General features: G+C 44.7%; 1 protein-coding gene across 1 annotated transcript in view; it reads left to right on the forward strand.

Annotated features, from left to right (window-relative positions):
* Nucleotides 1-19,690, forward strand: part of LOC121865242 (T-box transcription factor TBX20-like) — a 113,504-nt gene that overhangs the window by 14,247 nt on the left and 79,567 nt on the right. Inside the window, 1 exon segment of the mRNA XM_042364591.1 lies at nt 14,329-14,665. Within this exon segment, the coding sequence (XP_042220525.1) occupies nt 14,329-14,665 (337 nt within the window).

The following is a 19,690-nucleotide window of genomic DNA, read 5'->3' on the forward strand; positions in this document are numbered from 1 at the left end:
ACAACTATTTCGAACACATTCCGGTCTTTGTACGAAACCTCGAACACTTAACAGCATTTTGATAACGTATCTCTTTTGTAGAACAAGTTAATTTCTATCATCTTAATACGATAGGCTAAATACTATAACTAATCCTTAATATTCACGTAACTGTATAGGCGTATACATTAGGTCTTAGAGGTGATTACAGTGAGTTGATTAGCTACCGAGATAGACAAAGAGAGCTCGGTGCATCCTGATTGGCTTCCTAGGCCGTGGTAGTGACCAATGGACTACCACCCTCAGCCTACTGTCTCCCGCTACTGGTCGACACAACCTGAGTCCTGACAACAGCTCTTGTTCACGGGCCTTTGTTGTTGTTGTGGTTAGACAAGTTGTTGTTGTTGTCATACTTGTTATTACTGGTTCGTGGTTTTTGTTGTTATTTTATAGTTGTTTTCTTCTTTTGGTTGTATGTTTTGATCTAATTCTCGTTGTTATATTAGAGCTGAAACTTTATTTAAACTTTTACTTCAAGTTAACACAGAAAGTGTAGCAAAATTCACTTGGATAAGATTTTAGATTCCATGAACATAGTTCTTCAAAACGATAACACTAAGAAGAAATTTACCGTGCACATGAACACAAGAACACTCCACCATAACAGTCTGCCAGATGGCTTCACAGCGACACAACGAGAACATCCAACAGTTAGATTTTACGACGACACTTAACAATACCATTAAAAAGAAACACTTAACTATAACAATGAACACTAACAAGGGAAGGTACAGGTGAGGTACAGGTGAGGTACAGGTAAGACACAGGTAGAGGTACAGGTAACACACAGGTGAGGTACAAGAGTGTGTGTGTGCGTCTCTCTTATTTTCCTCTCTACCGATGTAATGATAATAATAACTGATGGTTTATTGAAAATTAATCCGCCAAAGATAAAAGAAAATTACGTGTGTCTGTCTGTCTGTCTGTATCATCAGGATATGGATAATATTATACATTATTTATGAAGTTCAAATATATATGTCACGGAAGGATTTGGAATATATATCATTGAAATTCTCATGACCATAATTATTCCCAGTCTGATAACATTATTTTATATGGTAATGGTATATCATTTTCTCTCTATCATGATCACCGACCGCTAATATGAAGCCTCGTGGGAGAAAAAAAATATAAAAGGTTTTACATCTCATTGTCTATGTGGTTAAAAAAAAATAACCCCACTTGAATATACTTTATGTTATTATCCTAAGTAAAGTTTCTATTCATATTAACATCGGTTCCTACACAGAAGTCAAATGTCTTCTTTTAGCCCAAAACTTTTTCTATTGGGACTGTCTCTTATTGCCCGCCTGTTTAGTCTAATAAAATACGTTTTCCCTATCGCGTACTTCACTTCGCCCCCCTAACTTCAAGTGGCTATTTTCCCGCGCCGAAAGAGTCTTGGGGCTAGCAGTTGCGGAGTCAGTAATGATAAATTCGGCGTGGGATGATCACCATGATAATAATGTAATAATATTGCTGGCTACTGGTTCCTGGGAGGTAATACTAGGATATCAGGTTATCCTGTTGGCTTCCTCCTGCCTCCTCATTCTCCCTGTTCCTCCTGCCTCTTCCTCCTTCTTCCTCCTCCTCCTCTTCCTCCTTGTTCCTCCTTTCTCCTCTTCCTCCTTCTTCCTCCCCCTCTTCCTCCCTGTTCCTCCTTTCTCCTCCTCCTCCGTCTCCCTCCTCCTCTTGTTCCTCTCTTCATTGATGGCTCTTCAGTTTCCAGTACCTCTCTCTCTCTCTCTCTCTCTCTCTCTCTCTCTCTCTCTCTCTCTCTCTCTCTCTCTCTCTCTCCTTCGATTTTTGCGATTTCTCTTGACTTCTAATATTTAGGTTCGTCTCTTCCTTCCATTCACACTAAGTTTCCTTTCCATGATACATTAGTTATTTCCATTTCCCAATTCTTCCCTTCCTACACCTTCATCTTTCTTACCTCTTTTCTTTAACTCCTTCCCTCATTTACCTCAATTATCCCATTCCATTTCCCCATTTCCGTCGTTTCTTCTTATTATTTCTTCCTCATTATCACGCCTTTCGCTCCAGGATGAGACATGGTCGTGGGAGACGAAGGGAAACCCTGATGATTAATGTATTGAGGAAAGAGTGAAAATATATTGGTGAACTATGTAACGAGGTTGTCAGAAATGGTCTAACAATTCCGTTTTCTTGGCTCTCTCTCTCTCTCTCTCTCTCTCTCTCTCTCTCTCTCTCTCTCTCTCTCTCTCTCTCTCTCTCTCTCTCTCCACCAGGCATATACTCGGAGGCGAAGGTTCTCTTGCCAACATCTGGAGCTACATTAATAAATCTTTCACCAGTTAAATTAATTTTGCGGGTTACGAACTGGGGGCCTGGACCCAGTGTAACGACGCAGCGCCGCCAACGCCAGCAACAGATGGTGATGGTAGTAGTGGTAGTGGTGGTGGTGGTGGTTGTTGTTGTTGTCTAGACTTCAAGAACACGACAGAAATACTAATGCTGATCTGGTTAGGTTAGGTTACGAGACACATTAACGAAGGACTTATGTCTGATTATTCTCGAAAAATAAACAAATTATCGGAACACGTGAAAATTAAACACCCTAACGCCTACCTGATTGGGGTTAGATTAGGTTAGGTTAGGTTAGGTTAGGTTAAGGTTAGGTTGGATTACATTATGTACAACGCCCCCCCCCCAAAAAAAAACTACTGTCAACAGGAAAAAAAAATCCAGGAAGTGACGTCATACAGGGATTAAGACACACCACTTGGATTCTCTAAGATCAGTCAGTCAATATATCCGTCAATCAGTTAATAAGTCAGTCAGTCAGTCATTATATAAGTCAATCAGCTAATAAGTCAGTCAGTCAGTCAATATATCCTTCAATTAGTTAATAAGTCAGTCAGTCAGTCATTATATAAGTCAATCAGCTAATAAGTCAGTCAGTCAGTCATTATATCCGTCAATCAGTTAATAAGTCAGTCAGTGAGTCATTTAGCTAGTCAGTAAGTCAGTCAGTTAATCAGCCAGTCAGTGAACCACTTAGAAGGTCTGTGAGGGTGAAGTGAGCAACATATTGTGGGTTAACTTCTCGTACTTCCCCTCCTTTACTGTCCACCATGACTGTATCACCCCAGGTACTTCCCTCCTTTACTGTCCACCATGACTGCATCACCCCAAGTACTTCCCTCCTTACTGTCCACCATGACTATATCCCCAAGTACTTCCCCTCCTTTACTGTCCACCATGACTGCATCACCCCAAGTACTTCCCTCCTTACTGTCCACCATGACTATATCCCCAAGTACTTCCCCCCTTACTGTCCAATGGCTGTATCACCCCAAGTATTTTCTCCTTTACCTTATACAATTTCCCCCAAAAAAAACCCTCCCCTCCCCTCACCCCTCCCTTCCCTCCCCAGTTAGTTTATAGTGTGCGGCGGTGGTCGAGAAGCCATGAATTTTACGAATAAACCTTCACATATTCAAATGAAATGTCCTGGATACGTTAAACCGATTTTATGTACGAAAATGAGTTACTGCTGAGGAAATATCTAGAGGGGTGGTGTGGTGTGGTGGTAGGGGGAGGGGGGCAGCGTCTCTGATGGAAAGTGTATCATTTTGGTTGAAGAAAATCGGCGAAATCTTAGATATGAGAGAGAGACGTTCAACCTACATTATTGCTACGACTGCCAGTCTGACCTCCCCTTCCCCCAACGCAGGTGATACGAGGCTACAGAAGGCAACAAACTATAACTTGGATTCTGGCAATAGTGTCAGGTGGTAGTGATGGTAGTAATGATGGTAGTGGTCGAAGTGGTGGTGGTGGTGGTAGCCCTCAGCCAATTAGGGACCGCATAGCCATGTTTGTTTCACAGTTTGATGTACAGCGTGACAACCACTGATATGTACAGTACAACTCTCTCTCTCTCTCTCTCTCTCTCTCTCTCTCTCTCTCTCTCTCTCACCTAGACCTGGTAGAGGCTGTTGGCAAATCTCATCTTCTATATTAACATACATATAATTATATACATATTAGGTATTTATATAGAAAATTGTTATACATCTCACCATCTACCTGTTCAAAATGATAGATAGATAGATAGATACTAGTATATTTATACATACATACATACATACATACTTCATGTAAATCCACAATGAAAACGTGGATAAGATACATACATACTTTTTCACCACCATATTATCTTGTTCCATTAAACACCAAAATCGTTGTAAAAAGTCGTCAGAAACAGTGATATACATTCACACATTTATCCTCTACCTGACAGCACTTGAGACAGACTGACGCGTTACTATGTGGTTAGTTGTCAACATGGTGTGTGGTGACTGTAGTGTGGTGACTAGTGTGGTGACTCTAGTGTGGTGACTACGTATAGTGACTGTGTTAAAAATAATCCTAATAATAATACTGATAGTGGTAAGATAGACGATGGTAATAATAATAATAATAATAATAATAATAATAATAATAATAATAATAATAATAATAATAATAATAATAATAATAATTTCCCCTCTGCTTCGCGAACATCAACACTCTCCTATCCTTACGCCTTTCCCTTCCCTCCCTTCCCTCCCATTCCCTCCCCTTCCCTCCCTTCCCTCCCCTCCCTTCCCCTCCAGTTAAAATAATCGGATCGTACCCATTATTTAACAACATCCTTACCAAGTTTGTAGTGTAGCGTGTATAGGAGCGTCATCCCCCCTCCACGCCCTGACAGTGGCCGTGGTGACCTCCCCGTTCCCCCTCTCTGTATTTACCGTAGTTCCTCATACATTGATAAGTGACTTCCGTGTGGAGCTGAGTAGGCCTGGTCGACCCTCACTCCCTCCCTCCTTCCCTTCCTTCCTTCCCATACCCAATCCTGCTATGATACAGGCATGATGTAACTCTCTCTTCCACCCTCCATCCCATCCCCCCCCCTCAACATACCCATTCCAGTCATTATACAGGCGTTATATTTCCCCCACCCCTTCCTCTCCCTTTCCCACTGCCCCCGTCCTTTCCCCTTCCACCCCTCCCCCGAGACCATACCAAAACCTGCGACGATAAACTAGGTCATAATAATGTGTGTCGGTGGCGGGAACTAACACCCCGACTCACTCAGTAGGGTCTGTTGTGAGAGAGAGAGAGAGAGAGGAAAAAGACGAAAAAAGTGTATATCTCGATTATTATTATAAGTGTCCCGACGATCACCAAGTCTTTATAATTAAGAAACATTGTTGGTCTGAGACTCTGGGTAGTGGAGGAAAGGTCGTGAATACCACCAGCTGACGGCTCTTGCTACATGAACTATGCATAATACTCACTTATGAACTAGTAAACATCCGCTGATTCCCTTAGTTGATACTCACTTAACCTGCAAGGACTCGTGTGTGTGTGTGTGTGTGTGTGTGTGTGTGTGTGTGTCGGATGTTTCTACCTTAGGACACCATCTTCAGGGTATGGTTAGGTTAGGTTAGTTTAGAGTAGGGTAGGTTAAGTTAGGATAGTTTAAGTTAGATTAGGTTAGATTAGCATAGTTTAAGTTAAGTTAAGTTAAATTGTCCTGCCGAAAGAACTGAGTAACTTAAAATCTAGGAAAAAAACAACTTAAATTATATGTAAATTAAATGTTCTGCTCCAACTGGTGATGTATCCGTATCCTGCTGACTCTCACTCCGCGGCTCCACAAATGTAGATAATGAACAAAGAAGAACAAGAAGACGAAGAACAAGAACAAGATGAAGAACAAGAACAACAAGGAGGTCACAAGAACAGAAGAGAGAAAAGGAAAATGAAGAAGAACAACAACAACAACAAGAAATGGAAAAGAAGAAGAAAAAAGAACAAGAGGACGAAAAGAAAAAATAAAGAAAAAAAAATACTAGAGAAGAAGAAAGAAGAACAAGACGAAGAAAGGAAAAAGGAAGAAATATTGTGGTCATCAATCCTCCATAACACTGTTCCAGGACTCCACAATGACCTGTTCATCATGGTGTGGAGTTTTCTCTTCATTTTTCTTTCTTTTTCCTAATAATTTAAGTTTGAAATTTTCTCGTCTACGAAAAAGGTAAATTCTTATGTGCGGGTGAACGATTGGATTCGATTATTCACTCGACTCGTAAACAAAGGCTTGCTCACAGCTTGTTCGCAGGTATTGAAATATTGAACCACATTTTGTTTACATTTAACGTAGAAAAAGTAAAAAAAATAATAATAAAAAGGTTTTAATCAGTAAAAAATAGTCTTAAAAAATAATCGTAAATATTTATTCTTAAACATTATTACAGAAATACTAAAAAAAAAAAAAAAAAGTTCTTTCACGATTTACAATGTTCTGCCTCAATACAACAGCTGTCCATCCTTAACACAATCACTTTACCTCAACGCTGTGGTGGGTCTCGCGAGGAACTCAACTCCACAAGCTTTAGGTGTGTTGTGTCCTTGCTCGGGTCGTGGGACTTGATGAACCCCGTATAGTCTGATCGGCCACAAACCACAAAACACGGGCAATTAATTCGACGGAGCGAGCGTGTGGATGTCGGAGTTCTATTAAGAGTTTCCCGCAAAAAATGACGTTAGATATCTTTCAGAACTCACGCGAGCCTCGGTAGGTTATTGTGCGGTCGTGTGTGTGGGTGGGTGTATGTGTGTGTGTTCTGAGCTGTTTTGTTATGGCGAGTGTTGTTTTTCTCGCTGCTGACGGTAATTCTGGCTTTCCATCCACCACCCGGATCAACCTCTACTTTGCCGTTGACAGTAACATAGTGCTTATTACGTTGTGTTGATGCTGTTAAAACACGTGAAACCATATTGTGTTCGAAGCCGTTTTTTGTATTGGCGGTGTTGCTGCTTCTGTTGCTATTCTCGGTTTGTAATATTAGTTTCCGTCCAACACCGGATGAAGCCTTTTGATGTTGCTGACAATAAACGTGATATTTATTGTGCTGTGTTATTAAGGTGTGTTTCAAACCACATTTGTGTTCGGAGCACCACTACTACCACCATTACAACCACCGCCATTACCACCACTATAACCAACGCCATTACCGCTACTACCACCACCACCACCACCACCAACCCGGATCATGCTTCGTATATAGCTGTTGACAGTAACAAAGTGTTTATTATGCCGTGTGAATCGTTTCAAAAATAGATTGAACTGGTTTGGTCACCTATAGAGACGTGTGTTGGCAGCTAAACTGTGTTACATGTATATTATTCAATGTTACTTTTTGTTACTTATAATGTATGTTACTTAATAATACTTATGATATATGTTAATTTATGTTACTTACGTTGTATGTTAATGTTACTCTTGTCGTTTAATCATGTCTGGCAGTTTTATAGAATAAGTGATTATATATTTTATGATTAGATTCAATGGTAGTCGGCAATTGTGTGTGGAGAGAGAGAGAGAGAGAGAGAGAGAGAGAGAGAGAGAGAGAGAGAGGAATCACAACTCAAACTGAAGCTTCAACAAAGGGTTTGTTTAGCCTGAAGTGTTCTTACATCACAGTACAGGTATGTCTCTCCTCCTCACTCCTCCTCACTTGCCTCCTCACCTCTCACCCCTCTCTTGATATTTCCTGTAAGCTTCATCCAGGCTTCCTTACTGAGGGTGCTGGGGGAGGAGGAGGGGGGAGGGAGGATCGGTGTTTGGTGGTAGAAAGTAAGGGAGGAGATGTTATGGTTAGGTGAGGTGGATGGTGGGGGAGGAAGGGGGGAAGGAGAAGAGGAAGGGGGAAGGAGAAGAGGAAGGGGGAAGGAGAGGAGGAAGGGGAAGGAGAGGAGGAAGGGGAGGTGGAAGGGGGAGGGAGAAGAAGACCTGGTATAGTTGCTTAAGGGAAGGAGGAGGTGAGATGAGGGGAGAAAAGAGAGAGGGGGGGGAGAGGAAGGGGAGGGTGGAAGAAGGCAGAAAGTGGCTGGAGGGAAGGAGGAGGAGGAAGAGGAGGAGCAGGGGCGCAGGATTAAGGAGGAGGAGGGAGGGGTGGAAGAGAGATGGGGGTGGAGGGGTTAGCAAGTGTCCTAATTGGTAGTTAATATTTCCGGGAGGGAATTAAGGCGTTTAGAGCGGTTAAGGGGGGACGGGTGGAGGTGAGAGGGGAAGGGGAGGGGTGGAAGTGGGGGAGGAGGGGGATGGTGTATTGATACAAAGACGGTGGTCGTGGGTGATGATGGTGTGTGGCGTGGATGATGATGGTGGTGGATGTGTGGTGTAGGTGTGGATGATGATGGTGGATGTGCGGTGTAGGTGTGGATGATGATGGTGGATGTGCGGTGTAGGTGTGGATGATGATGGTGGATATGTGGTGTAGGTGTGGATGATGATGTGATATGTGGTGTAGGTGGGATGATGATGGTGGATGTGCGGTGTAGGTGTGGGGATGATGATGTGATGGTGTGGTAGGTGATGATATTTTGTGGATGCGGTGTGGATGATGATGGTGGATATGTGGTGTAGGTGTGGATGATGATGGTGGATATGTGGTGTAGGTGTGGATGATGATGGTGGATATGTGGTGTAGGTGTGGATGATGTTTTCGAAGTCTTGGCCCCATTGTTTTTTTTCACAGCTGTTATGATAACTGATAAACACACAGATAGAGTTTGATTGTCTGTGCAGTTCATTAATTCCCTCACACACACACACACACACACACACACACACACACACACACACACACACATACACACACACACACACACAACAAAATTCAATATCGTACTTTTTTGTTATAATTCCACAAACAAACAAACACAGACTTTAGCCATGTTATTTACTCATCACAAGCAACAGTTCTGACTACCAAACATCATCAGGTTGAGAGGTGAAAGGTAATTAATCTGGTCTGTTTTCTTTGGGATCACGACTGAACGTTGAAAACTAAGCACGACCATATAGCCAGATCTTGTGTTGTGGCTGGCGATCTGAGGGTTGTTTTTGCCATGTGTCTACGAGGCCGAGGCACGAACACGGTCCCCTGCAGACAGAACATGGCGACCAGTGTTGTTGTGTTGAGGGGTGATGGGGAGGAGTTGTGTTGGAGGTGTGGAGTGTTGATGAGGGAGAGAGAGAGAGAGAAGGAGGGAGGAGTGTTGGAGGTATGGAGTGCTGATGGAGGGGGGTGTTTGTGGAGACGTGGGTTAGTTATGAAGGTGGTAGGGTGGTGATGGTGGTGGGTATGACAGGTGGTGGTGGTGGGTGCATGTGTGTGTGTGGGAAAGAGCAGGGTGGTGGTGTGGGTGTGACAGGGTAGGTGGGGTGTGGACAGGTGTGGTGGGTAAGGACAGATGGTGGTGGTGGGTATGACAGGTGGTGTAGGGGTGGATCAGGGGGTGGGTATGAGGGGGGTGGGTATACAGATGGTGATGGTGGGGTATGACAGATGGTGATGGTGGGCATGACAGGTGGTGGTGGTGGGTGCGACAAGTGGTGATAATGACAGTGATGGCGGGTTCCCTACCAAGAGTCTGGTCAATACAAGAGGGACTGAGGGGAGGTGACCAGGAGGGCAGGTGACCAGGTGAGGCAGGGTGACAAGGTGAGGGCAGGTGACCAGGTGAGGGCAGGTGACAAGGTGAGGGCAGGTGACAAGGTGAGGGCAGGTGACAAGGTGAGGGCAGGTGACAAGGTGAGGGCAGGTGACCAGGTGAGAGCAGGTGACCAGGTGACCTTACTGTATAACTTCCTACAGTAAAACTCACGGTTAAAGTTACTCTAAACATGAACAAAAACAAGGAAAACAACAACAGGAACAACAAAACACACACACAAAAACAAAAAACAAACAAAAAATAAACATACAGCACCTAAAACAACGTAGGAAGCTGTGTGTGTGTGTGTGTGTGTGTGTGTGTGTGTGTGTGTGTGTGTGTGTGTGTGTTAATCCTCTCTTAGACTGTGCCATCAAGGATATGTTATATTTTTTCTTTCTCTCTCTTCGTGCAAATCACAAGCCAGATTGGACAAAGTATCACTTCAGACCACTTGGAGAAAGAGAGAGAGAGAGAGAGAGAGAGAGAGAGAGAGAGAGAGAGAGAGAGAGAGAGAGAGAGAGAGCCATATCATAGCCAATTTACACCTGGGGTAGAAACACTAAGACAACATAACCAATAGAGCCCCGCGCTGACTGAATGTAGGTCTCACTAATTACTTTCCCCATAGGTATACTAAAAGGCGCACAGGTGAGCCATTTACATGTTGTCCTCCAGAAGCTAAGGTAGATTACTTACTGTGTACAAGGGCGCTGGAACTATCAAAGATGTCGTTGTACAGGTGTCGTTGTGAAGGTGTAGTTGTGCAGGTGTCGTTGTGAAGGTGTCGTTTTGCAGGTGTTGTGAAGGTGTCGTTGTACAGGTGTCGTTGCACAGGTGTCGTTTTGCAGGTGTCGTTTTGCAGGGTGGGGGTCAAAGATTTTACTTGATTCATCTGAAGATTTGATACGCCCTCAAGTTGATGTCTACTATCCTTCACACACACACAGAGTTAATTTCACCTGATGATTCAAAATAAACCACTCCAATGATAACTCAAGGTAATTTTAGCCTAACCCAACCCAACCCAACCCAACCCAACCCCCAACACGGCTTGAGGTTATCATTTCCTGCTGGGCGTCCGTACAGTACGTCCTCACTGTCAAAAACACCTCGTAGGATTTATTGCCGAAATACAATATTCAAGGGACATGTTTACAGGAGAAAACACATGTAGGTAGACTGTCCAGCTCACCAATATTGACTCGATAAAATGGGAGGACGTGTTGTGGGTGGTGTGGAGGGGTGGGTGGTGGAGGGGCGGGGTGGTGGAGGGGCGTGGGTGGTGGAGGGGCGGGGTGGTGGAGGGCGTGGGTGGTGGAGGGGGCGTGGGTGGTGGAGGGGGCGTGGGTGGTGGAGAAGAGGGTGGTGATGGAGGGAGGGTTGGGCGTAAGTTGTGGAGGAAGGGGCGTGCAGTTTCGTTCATTTGTTTTTGTCACAGGGAGGAGGGACCTACAACATGGCGGCTTAGGAGTGGTTGCCTGAGTCTGTTTTGATTATCTGAGGTGTGGATGATGGATGATGAGGAGGAGGAAGAGGATAAAAGAGAAGAAGAATGAAGGAGGAGAAGAAGAGGGGTGATGAAGAAGGAGAAGAGTGACGAAGGAGGGGAGTAGACAGCTTGTTTCTCTTAAATTCAACGCCAGTGTCGACCAATGACCGCCTGGCGTTACCATCTAACCAGAAAATGGAACGCACACAAAAGGTTAACACGAACAGTAGCGATGTTTATATGGTACAAACCGAAGCTCAGACCTCCTCCAACAACCTAACTTAACCTAACCCAACCCAACCTAACCTAACCCAACCTAGAGCCAAAGCACTTATGGTGATACAAATGGGTCGATAAACACAGCAAAAGTACGACATTTCGATTACAATCAACAAGTTCCTGAATGCAATGATCTGTGATATTAATGGTAGTCAATGAATCTTTGCTCCTAAAAGCTCAAGACGTTTGTAAACACACCCACACCAGTCATCGACCATAAAAAAAAGAGACAAAATTATTTTCCTTAATGTGACAGTAACAAATTATAAGTATATCCATTGAAAAGTAAATTTTTAGTTCATGTAGAAATACGAATTGATTCACATGTAAAAAAATATGTATAGATCTCGACTTCATATAACAGACCAAGCTTGATAGATATTTGGAGTGATATGTAAGTTGAAATACATAGACTATGGACTCATGCATAAATTAAAATGCATAAGACCAACATCAGTATCGATAAAACCTGACCCCAACATATATGGACTTTCCTTCACGTTATTCCTGTCCAGATATTATAAGATGAGCTTCACAACAGCTGGTGTCTAACTTAGGGACACAGAGATTGCATGAATATTTCCGTCTATTTCATGTTCTGTGGTGAAGGGTAGTTGGAGGGTGAGGAGGTGAAGGAGTAGGTGAAGGGTAGTTGGAGGGTGAGGAGGTGAAGGAGTAGGTGAAGGGTAGTTGGAGGGTCAGGAGGTGGAGGAGTAGGTGAAGGGTAGTGTAGTGAGGTAAGGAGTTGAAGAGGCAAATTCAGAAGACGACGGTAATATCAACTACCGCAGAGCATAAACCACCATCACCTCACCTCACCTCACCAATACCCTGCACCAACACGTTATTCACGACCGTAGTGTCATTTTTGCTTCATATTCATAAACGTTCCTCTAATGAGCCCCCCTCTCACCTGGCTGTACACAAAATCGAGTTTTGCAGGAAGACGCAGGTGTCGAATGCATATCGTATGGTCCTGCAGATCACGACACACCACCTGACCTTTGAGAATGAAAAGAGCAACGTGAAGTGTGGTCATTAGCGACAAATGATTTCACTTATATTACTCTCTTTTAAAATAGCTGTCATAAAGTCTATAAAATATTAATATATGTACAGTATTTCGTAATGATGCTTTCACGGTCCATGCAAATGTAACCAAAGTTCCTGGTTGGATATATATATTTTTTTGTCCTTCTTTTAAAACTTTTTTACATACGAATGTGATTTACGTCAGTCGTGGACACTCGCAGCTAAACACCAGCAACAACATATTAATCGTTCAGATGTATCCATAGCCATTACTTCTATGGAGAATATTCACAGGCAAATGCTTAATTCAGTTTAACCTATAATTTGCCTTGATTTATTTCTTGATATTTTAGGGAAACACACATCTGGCTAAACTCCTCGATAGTTGGACGTGGTAGTTTGTAACATAACCAAATTATCTTATTTACATCTTTAATCAAAATTTAGATATTATCCATTTGGTGTGATTAAGTGAAATTTCACTGTGCGGCCTCTATAAATATCAGAAGCTTCACTGTACAGCCTCTATAAAAATCAGAAGCTTCACTGTACAGCTTCTATAAACATCTGAAGCTTCACTGTACAGCCACTCTCAACAGGTATTCTTGCGGCTGTATTTATTATTGATATGTCTGTCATCCAGTTGGTCTTTCACTCGACTCGTTTGAAACTCCAATTTCAAGACGAAGACGATTCATCAATCTCTGGTATGTACTGTACTCGAGTTTTGCCATTGACAGACGATAAAGTTCATCTGAGTTTCGAAACCTCAAGAATTGTAGCGATATATCGCCAAGTCATAAATATCGCTGATACATGGAGCTCCTGCTTTTAAGAACGATAGCTACATCTAGTTTGAGAGACCTTCATGTCAACATAAAGGAACAATTCAACAAAAAAAGAAAATCATGTCAATATACTGAACACTTCAACCAAACTTCAGCTCCTCATCTGTAACGTCACAATCTCTATACACTACTTAAACACGCTCCAGTAGTTCTCTTATTCATCAAAATGTACAAAAACCACGCCTCCATCATCACTTGGGACAGTAGGAGGTGTTGGTGGTAGTGCTGAGGTGTTTACATGTCGACAAGTAGGTGAGTGAGTGAAGGATTTACAATGGTGGTCACAGAGCGTGTTGGAGGTAGGTGATGAAGACCTGGAGAACTGGCTCACTTTGACCCCCGCCTTCCCCACCCTCCCATACCCAACACCCCACCTCCTGCTAATCTCATTGGTTGTAAACATGGTCTCCTGCTTTAGGGCAAGGTGTAAAGGGGACGCTACTTGATGGGGGAGATTGAAGTGGTCTCGTAGAAGCTTAGTGGTGTACTTTCCAGGGTGATGGGAGTGTGCTTCGAGGTGAACACTGAATGCTTATTGGAGATGCAAACTGAAAGCTTATCGGAGGTGCAAACTGAAAGCTTATTTGGGTGTACATGGAGGTGAAATACTAAAAGTTTACTGAAGTGTGTTTGGAGGGGAATACTGAAAGCTTACTGGAGTGTGTTTGGAGGGAAATACTGAAAGCTTACTGGGGTGTAATTTGGAGGTAAGATTTGAAGTGTTTGAAGTTAATCTTTGAAGTGTGACCAGACTACGTTGAGTGTTTGGAGGTAAGTTTTGAGCGACTGTATGAGAACTCTTTGAGAGATGAGCTTTGAAGGGCATTTTTCACATCACACCTTATATCGCAATGGTAATATGTTTTGATTGTATTTTGGGGACACATGAAGATTAGCCCCCCAACTAATTTCATCTGATGATTAAGTTACCTTTAACACTACCTGGAGGTCTTAGGTCAGATTAGATTAGGTTAGTCTAGCTTAAGTTAGGTTTGGTTAGTTTAAGTGTGGGACGGGGTGTCGAATCTTCATGTGATATTTTTTTCTGTAACACATGTTCAGTATTTACGTAGAAAAAATAATAACCAATAAAAATTATTTGTCCTCCTTCAGAGAAACTCACGGAGACGAGCATCAAGTCTGAGGACGAGCTGGATGATGGAGCCGACATCGAAGCTGAAGATATCGACATCGACGTGGTCTCTGACAAGGATGACTGTGATCTCGACAGTACCAAAGACCCACTCGACCGCCCTGGTTCTAAGTCTCCTGAATCGACCTCCTCCGACTCTCACTCCAACCACAAGACGGACAAAGCCTCCAAGTTGGAGATGAAGACCAAGGGTAATTGTCCTGAGCTGGAGAGCATCGATTGCCACTTGGAGACGAAAGAGCTCTGGGAGAAGTTTTTTGAGCTCGGTACAGAAATGATCATCACTAAAACTGGAAGGTAGGTCTTATTATTTTATTTATATATATATATATTTTTTTTAACTTTCTTATATGTTCTTGTTATAATTTTATTTTATTTTATTATTTTATTTTATTTTTATCTTTTTAATTCTTTTCTTTTCGTTTTTTTATAATTTATCCAATAGTCTTTATTTGTTATACTATTTCTATTATTTATCTTATCAATTATTCATCAATTTATTTATTATCTATTTATCTATCGTTGATGCAGAGGTATTCCATTTATATTTCACTTACATAATCACTTCCTGGGTGTCTTATTTACTTCAAACTGACAAAAGAAAACGGGATTATAATGGTAAACGAAGGGGGGGAACTCTCTTATTTTAGTTATTGAAGCTCAGTAATACATTATAACATTAACGTGTTGGGAGCCACAGCACACGACGAGCGACCTGTAGTGTTGAGAGTGATTAATGTTAGATCGTCGACAGCAACAACTATCAATTATACACTGCATCATCACCTACTGTTCCATAACCCTTCCTTCCTGTTCCACAACCTCTCTACTGTTCCCTATACAACCTGTTCCATGATCTTCTGCTCTTCACCTTCCCCCCACCCCCTCCCAGCACCAACCTTCCTTCCTTCCTTCCTCCCCATCCACTCCTCTCAACCACCTCCCAACCAGACCTTCCCTCTCCCCCACCCCTCCCGCTGCGCCCAGAATGCTCCCTTGTCAAGCTTTTCTTTTCAATTTTATGGGTTTTCTAATTTTGATTTTGGGGCTGCAGAGACACACCGGGGATGACACTGTAAGTGGTTCTGCCACCACCCCCCCTCATCTACATCCTGGAGGAGGAGGTGTCAGGAGGTGGGAGGGTCATGGAGGTGCCGGGAGGTGAGGCCGCGGAGGTGTTGGGAGGTGGTGGAGAAGGAGTGAGGTGTTGGGAGGTGGTGGAGAAGGCATGAAGTGTCGGGAGGTGGTGGAGAGGTCATGAGGTGTTGGGAGGTGGTGGGAGGCCAGGAAGTGTTGGAGGTGGTGGAGAAGGCATGAAGTGTTGGGAGGTGGTGGAGAGGTCATTAGGTGTCGGGAGGTGGTGGAGGTCATGAAGTGTTGGGAGGTGGTGGAGGTCATGAGGTGTCGGGAGGTGGTGGAGGAGGCTGGCTAGGGGTGTCGGGAGGCAGATGGAGGCTGGCGGAGGTGTCGGGAGGTGGTGTGGAGGCCAGGAAGGTTGGAGTAGGTGATCAGTAGCTGGGGAGTGCAGTAGGAGCAGTTAGTGGGACAGCTGGGGAGGATCATGAGGTGTTGGCTATATGCAAGGTGGAGGCAGGAGGTCATGAGGGAGGTTATGGAGGTCATGAGGGAGGTTATGGAGGTCATGAGGGAGGTTATGGAGGTTATGAGGGAGGTTATGGAGGTCATGAGGGAGGTTATGGAGGTCATGAGGGAGGTTATGGAGGTCATGAGGGAGGTTATGGAGGTTATGAGGGAGGTTATGAGAAAGAGGACCGGGAGGGAGGGGGGTGTTGCTGTCCCGGGTCATCTCAGGTTACCCCTTGGACAGTTGTACACGTGTTGATGGTTTAAATAGCAAATATATTTACTTGGATACAGTTTCTTGTCATTTTCTCTAAGAAATCATGGAATTTGTGGATCCTGGTTAGAACTCATTTCTTCTGTATGATAATGTTAAAAGAGTCTATTGTTTTCGTTAATATCTGCAGGAAAATACGCAAATTTCTCGGCTACTGTTGTCGTCCGAGGACACACTGAGCCTCCCTGGAAGTCGACGTGTGACCCCTCCCGCCGCCGTTCCGGAACACCGCGCCATTGTTGTCGTCCTCGCGGGGATTGTTAGCCCGTGTGTCGCCTTCCCGGCCACCGCTCGCCGGGATAAACACCCGTATCCGGGCTCATTTATCCTTATAAATCCGCTCTTAATCATGATATATCATCTTCACTCAGCTAGTAACAGTTGCCGCTAAAACCTCTTTTTAAACGCTGCTGAAGATCCAGGAGACGTTCAAGAAGTCGACGGTCAGGATGTAAACAAAGGAATAAAGCGTCGACTTGATGGCCTTTGCCCTCTCCTCTTCCCCTCCCACCCACCCACCCTAACTTACCCTTCTCGCCACCGTCTGCCACAAAAGCGATCTATTGACAGGCTCTTGACGGGAAGGGTCGGGAACATTTGCTGCTCTCGGCATCAGTGACAAGTGGAAACAGTCGCTGGTGATTTGCTGGTAATGCAAGGGAGGGAGGAGGCCAACACACACACACACACACCCTAAACAAGAAAACGAAGAAAGGAACCAAATTGGAGGCTTTCCTTTGTTGATCGGTTTTGAAGCCTCGTTCGTGGCCTTCAAGTGAGCTTTGTTTGCTGCTACAAAAAAAAAAAGAGACGCTTGGAGGGACATCCGTTTGTTTAACTTGACTTTTGTTTTGGGGAAATATCGCTTAAGTAAATTGAGCTTTTGTTTAAGTGTGAAAAGGAAAGACTGTCTCTAGAGTGAATACGTTCGAGTTGTGAAGCCTGCCCCCCCCCCCCTCTCTCTCTCTCTCTCTCTCTCTCTCTCTCTCTCTCTCTCTTCACACATACAATACATACATCATAATTTTTAACGTCAATGCTTATATTCGCTGCTCTTATATCACCAGAAATGATTATTGAGTGTTTTATGGCTGTGGGGGAGAGGAGGAAGGAGGAGGAGGAAGATAGATTGTGTTACGGCGAATTGACACAAAATTGGTTCCCCTTACTTCTACGTCAGCAGATGTCCCGTTTCATCCTGCATAAGCGTTACTCTACCCCTTCCACCCCCCCTCCACCACCTCTACTCCCCTCCACCCCTCTACTCCCCTCCCCACCTCTGCTCCCCTCCACCCCACCTCTACTCCCCTCCACCCACCCTCTCTCCCCTCCACCCACCTCTACTCCCCTCCACCCCACCTCTTTCTCCCTCCACCCCCTCTACTCCCTCCACCCACCTCTACTCCCCGTCCACCCACCTCCTCTCCCGTCCACCCTCTACTCCCCCTCCCACCCACCTCCTCTCCCTCCACCCACCTCTCCCTCCACCCACCTCTACTCCCCTCCACCCACCTCTACTTCCCTCCACCCACCCTCTGAGTAAGGAAATGCTATCGTACGTGCTATCACATTGGGCTATAATTTACTCGAGCTGTCATCAGGAATTATAGCGTTTCTATAACGATTGTACAGCGCGGCGGACAATAATAATCGTTTGTTCCGAGACGCTTCAGTTCAAACTACTGGTTAGTTCTTCAATACATCTTCTTCCTCCTCCTCCACTAATAGCTCATTTTATTGGACTATTAGGTAATCGAGTGACAATAGGTATCTAGTCAAGGGTACACTAAATGACTATTCTTTAACCTAACCTAACCTAACCTAACCTAACCTAACCTAACCTAACCTAACCTAACCTAACCTAACCTAACCTACCCGTAACGTACATTAGGCTTAGTTAAAATACATATAGTCCGAATCAACACTAGTTCTCATTGGTCTAGAATCAACACTACAGTTCTCATTGGTCCAGAATCAACACCAATAGTTCTCAATGGCTGGATCAGAACCGATTTTCACTGGCTGTTCCCCAAAGCTAGTTTTCATTGGCCCGACCGGGATCATCGAAGCTGGTTCTCATTGGCTGGTCTGAGTGTTATCACCGAGGGACAGAAAGCGCTGTTGGTTAGGCGGGGATATCGAAAATTGCTCGTTGATGAATAATGATCTGATTACTTGATTGGCTGTCGGTGCTAACGCCATTGCGGGTGATCTGGGTGACAAGGGTTGGACGGCTACGAGGTATCTGATGGGCGTACTGATGGGCCTGCGTTGTTTTAATGGATATTATCGCATTATCGCCTCCAGTTTGTCGCGTCGATGAAGTTATGTGCGGCGTGGACAGCCTGTGTGATGGTGTGGCCTGTGTTGTGGTAGTGATGGTGGTGCTAGCGTGTGGTTGTAATAGTGGTGTGATGATAGTGATGTGGGTGTTGGTGTTGGGGAAGTGGGGTGGGGAGGGGGGGTGGGAGGGGAAGGGGGGAGGGGGGGGTGGGGAGGGTGGGGAGGAGGGAGGGGGGAGGGGTGGGGAGGGGAGGGGGGGGAGGGAGGGGGAGGGGAGGGGAGGGAGGGGGAAGTGGGTGGGAGGAGGGGAGAATGGTGGGGTGGGGGGAGAAGGGGGATGGGGGGGGAAGTGGGAGAGTGGGAGGGAGGGGGGAGTGGGGTGGGGTGGGAGGTGAGGGAAGAGTGGGGTAGGGAAAGATGTGGGGAGGGAAGAAGGAAGAGGAGGGATAGGTAAGGTGGGGAGGGAGGAAGAGGTATGCAAGGAGGAGAGGAAGGCCTTGGGTTGAGGTGGAGAGGAAGAGAGAAAGACTTGGAGAGGGAAGCCCAGTGGGAGATTGAGGGTTGGGAGGGACAGGGGCCGGGAGATTGAGGGTTGGGAGGGACGGAAGCCAGGGGGAGATTGAGGGGAGGGAGGTGGGTGGGGTGATTGAGGATTGGGAGGGAGGAGCATGGGGTGAAAACAGCAGGTTAAAAAGTAATAATCAGAGATATTTAGTTTGTGAGTTTGGGGAGGAATTACCTGATCTATATAATAATGAGGGGGGCGTACCTTGTAATCTGGGGGCTTGTTTGGGAGTTAAGACTGTGTGTGTGTGTGTGTGTGTGTGTGTGTGTGTGTGTGTGTGTGTGTGTGTGTGTGTGTTGTGTGTGTGTGTGTGTGTGTGTGTGTTGTGTGTGTGTGTGTGTGTGTGTGTGTGTGTGTGTGTGTGTTGTGTTGTGTGTGTTGTGTGTGTGTGTGTGTGTGTGTGTGTGTGTGTGTGTGTGTGTGTGTGTGTGTTGTGTGTGTGTGTGGTTGATTTAGTTACATTAGGTTGGGTTAAGTTAGGTTAGGTTAGGTTAGCACAGAATGGGTTAATCTAAGTGTAATTTTATCTTACCGATGCTAATCTACTTTACAACACCATGAACTAATTAACAAGATAACAAGCGGTTCGACCACAGGTAAACTATCCAATCAGGTG

The sequence above is a fragment of the Homarus americanus genome, unplaced genomic scaffold (genome assembly GCF_018991925.1).
Source record: "Homarus americanus isolate GMGI-L3 unplaced genomic scaffold, GMGI_Hamer_2.0 scaffold34286, whole genome shotgun sequence".
NCBI classification, from domain to species: Eukaryota; Metazoa; Arthropoda; class Malacostraca; order Decapoda; family Nephropidae; genus Homarus; species Homarus americanus.